General features: G+C 38.9%; 1 protein-coding gene across 2 annotated transcripts in view; it reads right to left on the reverse strand.

Annotated features, from left to right (window-relative positions):
* LOC139937417 (cysteine-rich motor neuron 1 protein-like) overlaps window positions 1-13497 on the reverse strand; it is a 73308-nt gene that overhangs the window by 10831 nt on the left and 48980 nt on the right. For both annotated transcript variants that reach the window (XM_071932566.1, XM_071932558.1), the window contains exons 4-10: window positions 8508-8753; window positions 6447-6585; window positions 4444-4565; window positions 2672-2989; window positions 2099-2215; window positions 1035-1163; window positions 152-427 (exon numbers count right to left, since the gene is read on the reverse strand). In XM_071932566.1, coding sequence (XP_071788667.1) covers window positions 152-427; window positions 1035-1163; window positions 2099-2215; window positions 2672-2989; window positions 4444-4565; window positions 6447-6585; window positions 8508-8753 — 1347 coding nt within the window. The remainder of the gene's footprint in view (window positions 1-151; window positions 428-1034; window positions 1164-2098; window positions 2216-2671; window positions 2990-4443; window positions 4566-6446; window positions 6586-8507; window positions 8754-13497) is intronic.

The following is a 13497-nucleotide window of genomic DNA, read 5'->3' on the forward strand; positions in this document are numbered from 1 at the left end:
TTTGTTACAATCTCAGCAAACAACTGCGAAAATAAGTAATTAAGAACATCATATCAACAAGCAGTAAGCAATAAATAATAAGCAGTAAGCAATAATTAATAAGCAGTAATCAATAATCGATAAGCACTTTTCAATAATCAACAATCACTACCTTTGCATTTACAAATCTCACATCCTCTGTCATCTCTTTCCAATCCATGTGTGCACTGTTTGCTACAGTCCAACAGGGCGGGGCAGTTCTGACATTTACAGCGCATACACCCGTTGCGTCCAGTCTGGTATCCGTATAGACACGTCTTATCACAGGTCTCCGTTTCTGGGCATGCCTGCTTGCGTTGGCACTTGCAGATACTGCAGCCCCTGTCGTCTGTCCGATAACCCCAGGGACAGACCTTCGGACATGATGATGTCATGTCTCGACAAGAATCTGTCAAGAAGAAGGAAACAAACTTGACTGTTGGTTTCTTTTGTTGCGTTTGATGCCAATTTACAAACAAGTTCGAGACTGGAGCCAAGTTCTACAAATAAATTTGTTCAACGGCTCTTAAAATGTTAACTTCCTTTGATGTTTTACAAATATGAATTCATAAGTAGCTACAGTATAAATTTATACTATATAAATACAACAAAATTTAGCTTAACACTTATAACAGAAGGTTATCAGGCAAATGTCCATATAACATCTGGGAAAATGGTATCCTGCTCATTTTTTATTAGAATTTTCAATCTTATTTTTTTGTGTGGTTGGCTGTTAATGCCTTTTAATTCGTTCAATTGTACTTACATATTACACCTATTGTAAAGTATCAGTAATTTTTCCCTTATACAAGCCTTCTGCCAAGTCTTGTCACTTTTTGTACTAATTTATCTTTTGGACAATGTGAGGGCCCCAAGTGATCAGCTGTGCTGGATGGGTCACCCTCGATAAATATCGTTTTAATTGAAATAAACACAAAAGAAGAAGATTTGTGTTCTGCTTGAGCTATTCTCTGAAACTGGGCCCAGAGCTTGGGACAAATGATTGTAAATCTTACCCTTGTCACATTCACAAACTCTGCAGCCATTGGTGTCCATTTTGAGGGCCATTGGACACACCAGAGCACAGTCTAATGCTGGGCAAACTATGGTAGGTGGTGTAACTGTCGTCAGAACACCAGGTGTACCTATGACGGAAAACATCAAACAAAACATCAAGCATAGTTTGAAATAACATCAGGGCTCAATTTTACAAAGCACTTAGGCCTATACTCATCTTTCAAAAAGGGTTTAATTGGTACACAGATTTACATTAAACTTTCATAAAGTTTCATAAAGATAATAATGGAAAAAAGGCTTCCATTAAAACATTGCTTGCTGAGGTGCTGTAGTCTATGAGAAATGAGTAAAACAATTTCACAAAAAAGAAAATTCCATCTCAGGAGATAAAAAAATTATTTCAGCACGTACAACGGATTTACGCGACTCTTCTGGAAACATTGCTCTTTGATTTTCAATGAAGCTGAAACTTCTACAGGTAAATTGTGTTACATACATCTTCATTCACAGTGAGTGAGGGTTCATGTCATGACCAAAAACTTAATCTACAAAAGGTATCAAAACCCTTCAAAGGAACACGTTGCCTTGGATTGGTCGAGTTGGTCTTTGAAAAGCTTTGAAACCGTTTTTATAAAATGCATATGGTTAGAAAGATATTTTAAAAGTAGAATACATTGATCCACAAAAATTTACTTCAAAATTGCAGGGTTTTCCTATATTTGCAACGCAATTTTGAGTGATACTTGTGTGAATCATTATATTTGTCTTTTAAAAAGTCACTCTAATAATATGCATTTTATAACAAACGGTTACAAAAGCTGTTCAAAAAACAACCTGACCGATCCAAGGCAACGTGTTCCTTTAAGATGAGTTGTCAATATATTACCACAGTGATTTGTATTGTGACATCACACTGCTACGTGATTAAGATTAATACACATCTTAAGATCAATCTTAGACCTTTCTAAAAATCAACCCAGATCATATACTTGTCTTAAAATGTTCTTTCAAAAAATATATATAAATGGATGTGTTGGTGATTCTTGTATGATGACATACATACCAGCGATGCATTCACACGTCATGCAGCCTCGACTGTCATCAATGTGGCCATGGACACAAGGCAGCAAACACTTTGTCTCCGGACAATCTACTGGTGCTATGGTAACAAACGTTGGCTCTGAAAAAATAAATAGGAACAGTAGTAATTAGCAATGCTAGCCAATATGGTGGATTTTTTTTATCTCTTTCAATAAATTTTGTTTAAATCTCTTTCAATAATTTTTAAAAAGGAAAATTATAATCGTAGGAATAAAAATGTGTTTATTATATTCAGCAAAGTTCAACACCTTTTGCCTGGCGCCGTTCTTACTGTCCCCGCCTAGGTCCCTATTCTACAAGGTTCAGGTTGCACACTTGAAGGATAACCCAAGGTTATCCTTCTTACCCCTACTCCAGAGCAGGGGTGGCTACTTAGTTCCTGGTGTATGCCCATTTAATTTGCAGAGGTAAATTATATGGGTAAAACAATCCAAGTGTGAAAGGGCCATTCGTTATTCCCCGAGGATGCACCCGGGGAACAGATTAGTGTGAAAAGGGGCTTAAGATGTAAAGAACTCTTCTGCATACAGCCTACCCTCACAAACAGGACAGCAGACTCCTTCCATTCTCCTTGGATTCAGACAGTTGGTGATGCAGCTCGCCGTATGGCACCTCACTTCGCCGTCTTGGCAGACACACGTCGTACAGTCGTCCTCTTCCCACTCCTCTCCCGGTCGCCGCGATCCCGAGAAGAGATAGCACATCTTGAGACTCTCTTCAGCGTAGCAGGATTGGGTGATCTCACAGAGACCTTGGTTGTCATGACATGTACATTGTCTGCAGTTACCAACACTCCACATCGCACCCTCCATGAACAACATGTCCTCGTGAATACAATTGGGAATTGTTTCAACTGTGTAGAAATAAATAATGTTTACATTTTTATTTATTTATTTATTCATTTATTTATTTATTTATTTATTTCAACAAAACCTCAAAAGACAGACAAGATAAAAAATACATTACATTTACAATAAATGGTACCTTAAACCCTGACACTCATGGACAACACCTAGACCATCCTGACAAATTGTTGTCAAAACTACTTTGACACTTTCACAAATACCATAATTGGCACAGTGTACGTACTAATAGTGGTTGTTTATCACAAACAATAACAGCCTGTTTTCTTTTTAAAGGCAGTGGACACTATTGGTAATTACTCAAAATAATTATCATCATAAAACCTTAATTGGTAACGAGTAATGGAGAGAGGTTGATGGTATAAAACATTGTGAGAAATGGCTCCCTCTGAAGTGAAGTAGTTTTCGAGAAAGAAGTAATTTTCCACGAAATTGATTTCGGGACCTCAAGTTTAGAACTTGGGGTTGTCCATGAGTGTCGGGGTTTAAAGACAGAGGACACCTCAAGTTTAGAACTTGAGGTCTCGAAATCAAGCATCTGAATGCACACAGCTTCGTGTGACAAGGGTGTTTTTTCTTTCATTATTATCTCGCAACTTCGACAGGTTTGTTATACTATGCATATGTTGAGATACACCAAGTGTGAAGACTAGATTTTGACAATTACCAAAAGTGTCCTCTGTCTTTAAACCCCGACACTCATGGACAACCCCTAGACCATCCTGACAAAATTGTTAAACAAAGGATTGTCAGAATGATCAAAACAGCTGACTGAGAGCTGAGTACCAAGATCATAACAATTTCAAGAAACTGGTTACGAAACAAAACTATTTTGACACTATTATATCACAAATACCATGATTGGCACAGTCTTATCAGGTTGCTTATCACAAACAATAACAGCCTGTTTTCTTTTTAACTGCATCGGGAATAGAGAGCTTATTTGGTTTTACCCGTACCCATGAACTGTACTTTCCAGAGTTCTGTAAAAGATATCCACAGGCATATGACTCGGGTGGGATTCAAACCCACAACCTTTGCCATTCTAGAGTAACAAGACCACATAGATTGCCTGGTAGCTAGAGGCAGTTTGAATCCTATATTTTGTTCACCGAACTTGTGAAATGCTCTGCACAGTGCTTTACACACATCGGTGTATGGGTCAAACCAAATAAAAAGCCTGTTTTCTACTTTACATTACAAAAATATACTCCTACAATATTTGCAAACAGTTGAGGATTTTACTATATACAGACATTGTTTGTGTTACTTTACTTTAATTAAGCAGTTGTAAAGAGGGATTATGAAAATAGCTTTTTTAAAGTACCATAATAATTTTCAGCAAACTTACACTCGTGCTGACAAATAAGCTATCACTACACACGAAGTGCTTCACTGTGAAAAAAAGGGAAAAGGTTATACACGCACATGATAGAAAACGTACCTGCCACACAATCATACATGTCACAGCAATGGCCCATTTCCTGCGTTGCCATGGCAATGCGCTTTGGGGAGAAGGCAGGCCAGCAAGTTGGCACCTCACAGCTTTCTGGTGCACACTCGCACCTGAGGGGGAAACACACAAATAAAAAAGGTCAGGAATAAAACAAGACACAACATCTGCTCCATATGTGCATGCGAACAAAAGTAGCACATTGTGTACAACATAAGACCGACTCCCCCACCCCCCTTGTCCTACTAAGGGTGTGTTTTTGTTCCAGCAAGTAAACTAGGTAGGGATGTTTTAAGGCACAGTAGTATCTTTTAGGTTTTGTTCAACCGTTTAATTGTTTTAAAGGCACGTTTGGTAATTGTCAAAGACCCGTTCTTCTCACTTGGTGTATCCCAACATAAGCATAAAATAACAAGCCTGTGGAAATTTGGGCCCAATTGGTCGTAAAAGTTGCAAGAAAATGATGAATGAAAAAACACCCTTGTTGAACAAAATTGTGTGCTTTCAGATAGGAATAAAAGACTTCTTGAAATAGATTACGAGCTGTCACTAATAGCTATGAATTGCGCATTTTCGCTTGATAATATTGCCGAACGCGCACACCCAACACCCACACCCAACCAGCTGGTTATATACAGCTCCAGCTGGTCATTATCAACCGTTTGAACACCCCCACGTGACGCGCTCTCTACCAATATGAGTAGCGAAACTGTCTGGGGTATTTATGAATGTTGTTTAACTGAGGTAAAAAATAATAATAAAAAATAGTGATACATGTAGCTATAAATGAAGCCCACAGTATAATAAAAGGGGAAAAAATTACAACAAAAAATCCCCCAAAAACCACAAGTTTATTTGACAGTTAAAAAAAAAAACCATAACAATATTGGACTTTCCTTTTCTTTAAAATGTTAGCCAGAGTTGCTATCCGGAGAGAATAATAATTGAGATCCCCTTTTGTAACTGGAACAAAACTGTCTGCTACTTAATGTGTGGGAAATGCAGTACTTAAGCTGTACTTACGCAGCTTAACTAGGATTATACAAACCGAAAGTAGAAATGACAGGCAAGGTTCGCCAGGATATGAATTGTTTGTTTAGAGAAGGGAAGATGAATGAACGAGGTTTGTTAACCTTTTACACTGATACCAAAACATCTCAACATGTTAGATAACCTTGCAGAGATAAACACGTTGGGTGTATATGATTTCCACTATAAATCAAGACCGTGACATCTGACATGGGTCTAAAGTGGGGCTTCCTTGATTCCATTTTTTCAACAACAAAAGTTGACTGAAATTATGCCGTATATATGAAAGCGATGTTATATTAAACTTTGTTTCAGTAAATACGACAATTTTCCAGTTCATGGCATTTAAACTATGCCTAAGACAAAGCTAAAACTTAGAAAATTAAGGATTTGATCCTTTTAAATGTGCATGAGTACTCTAGTGTTCTCTAAAAACTTATAATCAAATTAAAATTCCACCAATAAATATTTTTGGTAAAACAAAAAAAAACAATCTTAAATTTCTTTTTACAAGTTTGAGTCGGGTTTGGTCTTTATAACGTGACCCATTTTGAGTCAGTGCGTTAAATACCTGCTTTTAGAAAGTGAAGGGGGGGATTTAAAAAGTGATCAACCTTCGGCAGCAAACGGTCTAGAAAATAAAAACAGTCCCTGGTTCTTCTCAGATCCAACACTTCTCCCAGAAGAGTTATTAAACATAGTTGTACCTTTTTGTATTACTACACAGGCCTTGAAACAACCAAAGGACACCCACAGAAATTGCCATGGTGCCCTGTGCTTATGCTGTGGTGCCCCTTTGTTAAAAACTTGCATTTTCCTTATAGAAGTGCCCTTACCAGAGGGAAATTGCTGTGCCCCTTCAAGAACGAAGGTCAAGGCCTATACTACCTGTAGTTTTTCTTCACACCTTAAACAAAATCAGTTCACAAAAACTCCCTACACCAAGTCCAGAAATGATGCTGTACCTGCTTGGTATGGTGCAGCACCCATCCTCTGTAGGCCCTCCTTGAATGAGTTTGGTGCCAGGGGGACAGACTGAAGGCTCGGTTGACACGTCTGGACAAACCACACCGTCACACGCAGACGTTAGTCCAACATCTAGAGCTAAAAGACAAATACGAATGTTGCTATAAATCAAAGAAACTTCACACGCTGCCTTCGAATTGGGCGCTTCGGAGTTGAAAAAGCATTTGTTATGAAATGAATTTCGCTGAAAATATGTTTAAACAGTATAATAATATATTGATTCACACCCCTTGTGTGGTTTTCCACGGTTGGCTATTTTGTATTTATGTTATACTCCACAAAATTACGGCGCCAGCATTAGTTCTTGATCCAATGCCTCTTTCATATAATGAACTTTTTTGTTGAAGAAGAAAACAAATTCAGAAAAAAAAGTAGGACAAAATCATTGTTTTTGATTCTCTTTGCTTTTTCCCTCAGTTAAATATAACAAATTACATACGGAAAGACCAAATATCAAACTGTATCCCTAATTCTGAATCGTCGTTTGCAATAATATCCCCACAAGATTTTTTCCCACATTCAGTTGAAAATTGTTGTCTTCAAAACATGTTTTTCCACCGCGATGTGTCATGAAACATGAAGGTCAAACACGGGTCAAACATGAGCGGTGATATCAACAATTCATAGCCGATGTTTTTAGTTACAAAATGCTCAGAAAAGGGAGATATGGAATATGAACTCAGTGTTTACACAGCTGGTTTTATCTGTGAACATCAGAGTGGAACATGACTCCATTTCACAGAGAGAAGAGAGAAAAACAACATTGAAACCAGCATGAGCCAAATGAATGGAGTCAAGCGGTGAGACTATGTCCTTACATCAACAAATACAGCAACCCATATTTAGTCTGGCTACGCCGTGGGTAACCCATTGTACCTGAACGGGTATTATTAGCGTGTGATAATATGTGCATTATCCGATTATAAGTTGGTCCAGTTGGTGTGAGATATTATAGAAATGTACGCCAGGTGACAGTTTGTGGATGCGTTAGAAATCTCCCCATTGGATGGATGCTTGTTATTTGGACTGATACTGACAGGGTACTGATGATCAGTGGCTTGAGGTGTGGTGCTTTTTACTCCACGACCTACATGTGATGCCCCAGTTGTTACGACTCTATACACGTCTTGACAAGTAAACAAGCTGTTTACCCCAATGTCAAAAACATTTGTAGAATGTTCTATATTGTTCACACAAAGGCGCATGTTACTACAGTACACAACTGGTAAAATAAAAACACCAAACAGAAAGGCAAACAGATACAGCTGCAACAACATAGAACTTGGCACCCCCACCCCCTGAAAAAAAACCCAAAGTAATCAAGAATGCATTTTAAGAAGAGAAAAACATGAATTCAGGAGAGTGTCAGTTCAGGGTTTTAACTTGTTTCAGCTACCTCCATGGTTTAGATGACTAGCCAGCAGGACTAGTTAACTTGTCATTCCCTTGCTCCATCAGCCTTTTCACAATTGTGAAAAGACTAATGGATCTGTGGACAAGTAATATTTCAATATAAAAGGGATGCTTTTCAACACTGTACTAGTTAATTAGTCGGACCCCTTGGAGTGAATTCTGACTGGTCATTGGGTGTTATAACTAATATTTGGCCAGGGAGCCACCGATGAGGGAGAATGCTGGTAAGAGTAAACAGGCGTGATATTTGGTCTATGAACAAATGTAGGAGTATACTAATTGAGTACAAGAGTTGACCTATAATATACACATGGTCAAAGTTTTAGAAGATCTTTCAGGCTATTTAATCACAATTTTTCTGATTTTTCCCATAAGAAAACCAACTTAAGTAAAGAGAATCTAGATAGATAGGTTTGGGGGGGGGGGGGGTGTCTTAAAACCTTTTAAAGAGATTTTTCTCTCTTTTTTAATTGTGGTCTTGTAAAAAGCTGTGCTACCTATTCCCATAGTTGTTGCAAATCCCCCGCCCAAAATCGAGGTCCATTAAGACACAAACTTGAACATTTAATTGGAGATGGAAATAGTACCTTTAGGTTTGCACTCGTACTGATCACAACAACTTCCTGGCTGGCCGGTAGCCACCCTGACTGTCACTTTGATGTACTCATCACCACACATCATGTCGGGACAAGATGCAAAATCGCAACGGCATGTCGCTGGTTGAGGGCAGCAGTCACCAGGTGGTGGCCGTGGCTGAATCTTAAGGCTATCTGATGGACAGACGATGTCAAAGACGATCTTGCAACGGGCTTGGGAACAGTCCGTGAATTTTTCTACAAGAGAGAAAGAGATACGATTGCAAATGTTACTCTCATGACCCAATTCACCTGAAGTCAGTTAGAATAACCTTGGATACGCCATACTGGTGGGCAACGTCACTGTGCCTTATTCAGTGAAGTGCCCATTTTTTGACGTCGCAGCATTTACACATGTAATCGTAACTGCCAACCAAAATGGTGAACGTACGACAAGTCCCTGAGTGTGATGTGCGTGCAAGGGGCCAATACCAGGTTAATAGTTACATGTCCTGCTTTTCCCTGAAAGAAATATGTTTAATCTTTGCTTTCCTCTGAGTGAACTTTTAAAGACAAAGCTGTTTTAAAACCAAGAACAACAAATATACCATGGACGATACACAAAATACAAAGCAAAATTGTTTGTACAGGGCTGATGGATGTTAGATTATGTTGCGATCCCCCAAAAAAATATTGTTCAGTTATATCATCTATAGGCGATGTTTTCTTCATGCATTACCTCTAATGGATGTATGTAACTTTTTCAAAGCTCTAAAAAAAATTGCTTCTCAAAATTTAAATCTTTATTTTCAGTTCAAATCTGCCCAAACCAGGGCTTAAACACTAGTTCAGAACTTATATTGTGTACGTAAGATATGAGAGGATGTGGTTACTAGGGACCCAAAACACCAACAGTAAATGGTAGTTTCCGAAAAAAGATGATATTTACAGTCCATGTTGACACTTCCAAGGTCTGGGGACTGACAAAAAACTGCCCTGGTCAGACACTACATTTCAAAACGTTCACATAAATTGCTTAAATTTAAAGGCACTGGGCACACTTTTGGTAAACAAATAATTTGTTAGCTTGGTAAAAACACTTCCATGGTAAAAAGCAATGGAGAGCTGTTGATAGGTAAAAAGTTGTGAGAAACGGCTCCCACTGAAATTAAAAAGATTTTTTGAAAGAGGTAATTTCTCACTTCAGGCCTGAAGCTTTTGATTATGCATCTGAAAGCACACAACCTTGTGAGAAGACAGTTCCCAAAGGTGTCCAATGAAATCTTTAATAAGTAAGTCCCCCCCCCAAAATCTGGAATCTACTCTGTCCCCATTTTGGGGGTTAATTTACACCTGGCAAACAGGTGTTATCCAGGGTTGGAATGTCTTCGTTGCAGAGGCATCTTGTAGGGGCCAGACAAAGCCATATCCCATGAATGAAAAGAAGAAGAGATTTTCCAAAAGAGAGGAGGAGAAAGAATAGATACAAGCCTTTAGGGCTAAGACTAACCCACATTAGAGTTAAATTCCAGACCTACTTATTGCTCCATCCATTTAAATCTCATAAAAAAAAACTATAAAGCTTATTCCTTAATGAGACCATGAGACAAACCACCCAGGGCAGAAATCACCAACAAAGGAGGGGAGGGAGTTCCACCTCTAAACCTGGGCAGAATAATAACCACTGTATCATCACATATGGCTTAGGTTTAGGCTAGAGTCAACTTTACAGACAAGCAGAGGGAGCCTGAAGGTACAGCCCCATCAAGAAGGACTAATATTGGTTTGAGTCCAGCCAGAGTATAGAGGCAAATCTCAATCTCAGGGAATGAATCATTCAGCCTGCGATGACACATTATTATCTTCCCTGTCTGGACTGGCCAGTGTAAAGTTTGTTCTTTCAATGAGCTAAGGACGAGGGGGGGGGGGGGTAAAGGGATGCAAAAGTTAAGATGGCTAGACAAACACATGTAGTGAGTCCTGCAAGGGTTTGGAAATGAGCCTACATATATTTAGTTTGGTTTTACCATGGAGCGATCCATAGAGCAATTTGACCCAAGTGGCGTTTAAAAAGAACATGCAATCACAAAACAACCCAAAACCACTGTTCACGAAGTCCATACTTTCTGTGTCCTCCGATAGGATTTGAACCCACTAGCCAAGCAGAATTATAAAGCCGCACTAAATCTGGTTTAAAACCATTCAAAGGCGCCGGTCAAGATGGAAAAGAGGGAATTCTCAAGTGCTAGAGAAAGCAGTAATATGAGAAGTAAGTAGAAGGTGGTTCTGGAAACAGCTAACCACAGCTGAACAAAATGCAAGTGACCTTCGTCTGTATGTAAAGTTCAGGAGTAACAATCAATCAAGTTAAAACAACAGGAAAGTAGGGGATTATCCACTTGGCTTCCAGACCTTGAGGGAAAAACTTAAGACAGTCTTCTGTCTCATTTCTTGGAAATCTGGACATCACAACGGGTGGTTGTTGTTGAGTGATAAGATAAATAAGAGCGAGTAAAATTCAACAAATCTATTTCCCTGGTAATCTGGATCTTCACGATGATATAAATACAGCCCGTTAGTAAAGAGGGATTTCTTATTAGTACGTTGCACCTTGTTGATGCAAACTCATCAGCAATGACTGTCTTTCCCCATTCAGACGTTGCCTCGTCCGACATACTGACAGGCTGGACAAGTTGTTGACTTCAGCGGCGGATGTGTTTAATTAAAGAGACATGCAATACTCATTTCTGTAAAGGTGCATAATAAACCCGATACACAAGATTCCAAACATGTTTTTAAAATTCAGAAGCCGTCAGAGTAAAAATAGATTGCTCAAACAAAACACTGATCTAATTTATGTACAGAACAAAACAGGAGTACGTGTTCAATTAAGGGTGAGGAAAAAGTTACTTAATTTTTCAATCTCATAAAGTTATATAAAGGCCTTATTTTATTATGATATATGTTAAAGGATCTGTGACATTTTCCAATTTAAACATACATCCATCTGTTACTGTACCAAAGAAAATTTATGTACTTATCTCAGACAAGAAGTTTTATAAATCTCGAACTCGAGACAGCATTATGACCACCCCCCTGGTCTCTGTCTCACAAACTGCGAGTTACAACTTCGTTGAAGCGACTGGCATTTGATAATGAACGTGATGTCCTTCTCTTCAACTCCTCATCAAACCACACAGGCTATTATTAAACAACTACATGACGACTATCTCCAGACTCCCTCCCCATCCCAATCTTCCCAAGCCTCTGACCCTGACCTTACAGCGAACTCAAGGGGCTTCCTGGGACTTCTGACCCCACAGAGGTAACCAGTGAACCACAGCAGTGACAGTGAAAAGAACACATCCCCAGTAATCCTCCAGGGTTACTGTTTTAAGCTACCCACAACGGGAGGTACACTGTGCTTCATACTCTAAAGCACAGCATCTGTACACAGTCTTTGCAAGCTTGGCATTCTATTTTTGAACAGCGACGAGCGGTACGTGTAGCCCAAGCTTCTGTGGCGCGCAACGTAGGCCAGAAATTTAAGCCAAGAGTCACAGTGGGGTGAAGTTCACATGTAATTTGTAGTTAAGGACGTTTTAATAAGGAACCCTGCTCTGTAGTCTTACATGGTGTACGTAATGTACAGGACAGGTTCAAGAAAGTTGCACATTATAGGCAAGTACTGCAAACTGCATTGGTAGCCTGACAAAGAATATTCATTGCAAGCCTGAGAAGGGAGGGGGAAAAATGAGGGGAAAAAAACACTGCAGCTCCCGATATTAAATCCCATCTCTTAGTCTTAGCTACTCTACTTCCATTTGAATTATCAGAGTTCAACTTTAACCAGTTGCCTGCTCGACAAATGCGAGTGGAACAGTGGCCCAAAGTTTGGCATGCTCCAAATGCGAGTGAAAACACTGGCATGCTTCAAATATGAGTGAAAACATTGACATGCTTCAAATATGAGTGAAAACATTGGCATGCTCCAAACGTGAGTGAAAACATTGGCATGTGAGTCAAAACATTTCCATTTGTAGTCCGCAGGGGCCAGTCAAAATGTGGATGCTAATCAAGATGAACATGTGGTGAAAGATTGCGGGACTAATGGTGAATCTCACTTTTAAAACTAAAAAGTGACCAAAACAGTGATTTTCCTGCAACATGGATACTGTGCATTGATGTGGTTTCACCATTTGGGTGTAATTACACTTTAATAACTTTGAAGCTAACTGCATTGCAGTTAGTTAAATCCAGCATTACTTGTAACAAATTTATCTGCTAAATTTGACCCTTGGGTTGTTTCAAACCCCAAATTATTTTAAATGTACCGGACAGTTTCCCTCCTGGTTTATAACTTGATAGTTTATTTGTTGAATGAATAAAAAAGAAGCTTGGTCCAAAAAACAAAAACCTAAGAGACTTATGCCAACTAATCGACATAAATAGCCCCTTTGATTTCCATCTATCTATAATCAGCTTAAAAATTTCCCACAGACTAGACATGGTGTTCTTGTATCAAAAAGAAAACTGGGTTCAGTTCAAGCTTTTTTCTTCCTCCTTGTTTCAAGTCACATAATATGCCTACTACATCATAAGATGCACCATATGTACCCCATTCATTACAACTGTCCGCTTCTGCATTCACAAAACATGTTATTGTGCGATTAGATTTCTTCAAGAAGAAAAAAATGTGTATGTATTATTTACACAATATAATTACATACATTCCTGAGAGTACGATATTCACTGCCTGAGCCAGACAACACCCCCTCCCCCCCCAAAAAAAAAAAAAAAAAACAGAGGGGAAAAAATTTAAAATTTATAATTTAAAAAACTGAACTTGACAATCACACAAAGCGTTCATCGGGCCAAGAAATTAGAACCTGTGTGTGTCATCGGTAACAAGTTGTGTCACAGTGTTTATACAGACAGGGGGGTTTGGGTTCACGGAGGTCCTGTCTGAACCTGGGTGGGCGGCCATGTTGGGTTTTGATTG

The sequence above is a fragment of the Asterias amurensis genome, chromosome 1 (assembly GCF_032118995.1).
Source record: "Asterias amurensis chromosome 1, ASM3211899v1".
In the NCBI taxonomy this organism is placed as follows: Eukaryota; Metazoa; Echinodermata; class Asteroidea; order Forcipulatida; family Asteriidae; genus Asterias; species Asterias amurensis.